This window comes from Myotis davidii, unplaced genomic scaffold, assembly GCF_000327345.1.
Source record: "Myotis davidii unplaced genomic scaffold, ASM32734v1 scaffold1047, whole genome shotgun sequence".
NCBI classification, from domain to species: Eukaryota; Metazoa; Chordata; class Mammalia; order Chiroptera; family Vespertilionidae; genus Myotis; species Myotis davidii.
In genome coordinates, this window is record NW_006298367.1 from 151178 (window position 1) to 155149 (window position 3972).

General features: G+C 53.0%; 1 protein-coding gene across 1 annotated transcript in view; it reads left to right on the forward strand.

Annotated features, from left to right (window-relative positions):
* Positions 1–2916: 2916 nt before the first annotated feature.
* PRSS36 (protease, serine 36) overlaps positions 2917–3972 on the forward strand; it is a 9319-nt gene continuing 8263 nt past the window's right edge. The window contains exons 1-4 of the mRNA XM_015570694.1: positions 2917–3081; positions 3361–3396; positions 3594–3629; positions 3865–3971. Of these exons, the coding sequence (XP_015426180.1) occupies positions 3045–3081; positions 3361–3396; positions 3594–3629; positions 3865–3971 (216 nt within the window). The 5' untranslated portion in view covers positions 2917–3044. The remainder of the gene's footprint in view (positions 3082–3360; positions 3397–3593; positions 3630–3864; position 3972) is intronic.

Below are 3972 nucleotides of genomic sequence, written 5' to 3' on the forward strand. Positions count from 1 at the left end.
TTAGTTTTTATTTTTTAAATATATTTTTATTGATTTCAGAGAGGAACGGAGAAGGAGAGAGAGAGAAAACATCAATGATGAGAGAGTTTCGTTGATTGGCTGTCTCCTGCACACCCCCTACTGGGGATCGAGCCTGCAACCCAAGTATGTGCCCTTGGCCGTAACTGAACCTGGGACCCTTCAGTCTGCAGGCTAATACTCTATTCACTGAGCCAAACCGGCTAGGGCTAGAGCAGTGATTCTTTCATATATATATTTTATTGAATTTTTACAGAGAGGACGGGAGCGGGATAGAGAGTTAGAAACATTGATCAGCTGCCTCCTGCACACCTCCCACTGGGAATGTGCCCACAACCAAGGTACATGCCCTTGACTGGAATCGAACCTGGGACCTTTCAGTCCACAGGCCGACACTCTATCCTGAGCCAAACCGGTTAGGGCTAGAGCAGTGATTGTTAAACAAGGTGTCTTAGGGTGGAGGAACTATCAGAATTACCTGGGCAGCTCTTCCAACTGGCATTGCTCAAAGGTAGAAAAGACAGGGAGCGTGTGTAGTAGGGTGGTTAGAGCAAGGCGTGCATGCCACGAAGACCCTCGCTGCGAACTGCTTGTTCCGATCAGTTAGTTCTCAAACATTTCAGTTTCGGGGCCTCCTTATAGTCTTAAAAATTATGGAGGAATCCAAAGAGCTTCTGCTTATGTGGGTTACGTCCTTCAATATTTACTGCATCTTAAATTAAAACTGAGAAATATTCGCCCTGGCCAATGTGGTTCAGTTGGTTGAGCGTCCTCCCATGAACTGAAAGGCCACCGGTTCGATTTCAATCAGGGCACATACCTGGGTTTCGGGCTCAATGGGCATGCAGGAACCGTGTTTCTTTCTCATTGATGTTTCTGCCTCTCCCTCTCCCATCCTGTCTCTCTAAAACCAATAAAAACATTTTTTAAAAAAAGAAAAAAAAGCCTGGGAGGGGGCAGGAGTGGGATGGAGGGAGTTAACGGGGGAAATAGAGGGGGATATTTGTAATACTTTCAACAGTAAAGATAATTTTTTTAAAAAGAAAAAAATGAGAAATATTTAAAATATTTATTCATTTATTTAGAAATAACAAATATGTTATATGTTAATGGAAACCTGCAGATGTTTCTCATCTCTGCTTCTGCACCAAGCCCTTTGGGATATTATATATCAAGTAGCCTTTGAAAACCTACATGGCACACTTGAAATCATGCAAATAGTTCAGGCTTTGGGCACCCCTCGAAAGGGTCTTGGGGACCCCTCCAGGAGCTCCCAGACTATATTTGAGAACTGCTGCTCTAAGACAATAATTCTTTTTTTTTATTGCTTAAAATATTACAAAGACCCGTAAATGAGTGAGATCATATGATATTTATCTTTCTCTGACTGGCTTATTTCACTTAGCATAATGCTGTCCAGGTCCATCCATGCTGTTGCAAATGGTAAGAGTTCCTTCTTTTTTACAGCAGCATAGTATTCCATCATGTAGATGTACCACAGTTTTCTAATCCATTCATCTGTTGATGTAAGACACTAATTCTTTTCTTTTCTTTTTTTTTTTCAGAGAGAGCAAGAGACAGAGAGAAACATTGATTTGCTGCTCCACTTATTGAAGCAGGGAGAGACTGGGAACTAAAAACCCCATCTCATTCTCCTCCTACCCTCTAATCGTCTACCGGATCCTTCCATGTCTGAAGCCTACCGGAAGCCAGGGAGTCCGTGCTGTGGCCCACAAGGGTCACTCTCTGGGGGAACAGATCGGCAGGGAGAAGGGTGGAGAATAAACATGGAGGTGAGGGCCTGGACGGTGTGGCTCAGTGGTTCGGTGTTGACTCGTGAACCCAGAGGTCACGGGTTGGATTCCAGGCAGGGCACGTGCAGATTGACAAAGGCTGCATTCCCCTGCAGGCACAGCTGCTGGCTGGCCCTGGCAGCGCTCTCTTTCTTGGTTCCAGTAACTTCTCCCTCTCTCTCTTCAGGCAGGGCTCTCCATGGTTGCTAGCCCCGGGGTAGCAATCCCTTGCTGGTTTCCGTTAACCCTGCCTACACCTTTGTAAATAGTTCCTTCATTGAACTCTCCTCAATTTCTTTTTGAGATTCCATATCCGTGGTGTTTATTTTTAAAGACTTTTTAAAATTGATTTTTAGTTAGAAAGGGGGAGGGAGAGAGAGAAACATGGGTGGGCTGCCTCCTGCATGTCCCTACTGGGAATCGAACCGGCAACCTTTCGGTGCACAGAACGACACCCAGCCGCACCACACTGGCTAGGGCGCCATATGTGAAGGGGGCTTGTAGCGATATGAGCTGAGGGGTTGACTTTCCCGAGGTCACACAGAGGAAGTGGGAGGACCCCTGAGAGGACGTCTTCCGACACAGAGAAAGGTGGCGTCTTTTGCCGGCCTTGCCCACCTGCCCAGCCCCGTCCCGGAATCCTGTGCCCTGCCCCACCTGCCGGAATCTGTGATCCTTTTGTTGGGATGGGATTGTATTCCCGAGGGCTCCCTTCCCGGACCTGGCCCGCAACTTCAGTAACCAGAGCTGTGTGAGAAGAAAAGCCCAGGCCACTAGGGTGGCCACACCCCAAACAGAGGTGAGGTCTCAGGTGAGTCAAGCCAATGAGGGGCCACCTCTCCTGTCCCAAAGGCCACTCTCACCTGTAGCCCTGCCTCACCAGCGCTGGCCTCCCAGCCCCTGGCTGTCCTTTCGTGCCTTTGCCCACAGGGTTCTCCGCTCCTCCCTCCCGCACCCAAGAGGTGTCCTGTAACTAGGACATCTGCCTCCCACCCCCGCCCTGGGCCTCCAGAGATGTGAGATGGGACAGGGCTGGGCCTTCAAGCTCCCTACTTCCCCCTTCCAACCCCAGATCCTCTCAGATTCCCAGAGATGGGCTCTGGCCAGGGAGGGTGGGGCTGCTCCTGAGATCATCAGGAGTCACGGGCGACCCGGCCGCCTAGACAGTGACAGAGCTGTGGCAGGGAGCAGACCGTCACCCAGCTCTGTGCCTCCAGTTGACTCAAATGTGCCATGTTCCCGCACCTGCTTCTCCCACTCGTGACCCTCGGTAACGGCAGGAGGCAGTGGGTGGCTGCCAGGGGTCTGGGTCCTAGCATCTGAGGAGCTGGAAAGCAGGACCCCCGAGCTCTGCCCAGCGAGTCTGGTGTCAGACGAAGGGGAGGGGGCCATCCGGAGACCCAGGGAGTGAGGCGGCAAGAGGGAGAAACTGTGAGAGGAGGGAGCGAGGAGGCCTGGCTGCCGTGGGAGAGGGGGTAGGTGTAAAGCCAGGAGTGGGGCGGGCAGGCTGTGAGTGAGGGCTCCAGCTCTCCCTGCTTCCCCTTTCCAGCCATCAGCCCCATCCCAGGAGCTTCCCAGGATCCAGGTAAGGCCGCTGACCTGGGGAAAGTCAGGTGCAAAGGCAAAAAGATGGGAGGGGCATGGGTGCTGGGCCAGGGGGTGCTGAAGGGCAGGGAACTAGGGAAGAGGACGAGCGGGTGGGGGTGGAGAAGGAAACTGAGGCCTGGGCAGTGTCAGGGCCGGAATCGCCAGTATCTTCCTCTCTTTACGCCTGACTCCCAGCTGCAAGTCCTGCTCAGGAGGAACCTGGAGATCTGGGTGAGCAGGGGCTGGAAGCGGGAGGGTGGCCTCGGGTCTGAAAGGAGGTTGAGGCTGGCTAGGCCGCGAGGGAGGTGGAGAGGACCGGAAACCTGCAGGTGCCCAGTCCTCTTTGCTCTCTCTGTTCAGGGCGGCAACCTGGAGTGGGGTGAGGAACGGAACTTGGTCCTGAGCTACCGGGGCCTCTGGGGTGGGGGGCAGGGACGGGGTATGACCTCGCGGTACCCCGCTGCAGACTGTGGTCGCCCTGAGCCCTCTGCCAGAATCGTGGGGGGCTCAGACGCGCAGCCGGGCCGCTGGCCGTGGCAGGTGAGCCTGCACCACAGCGGGGTGCACATCTGGA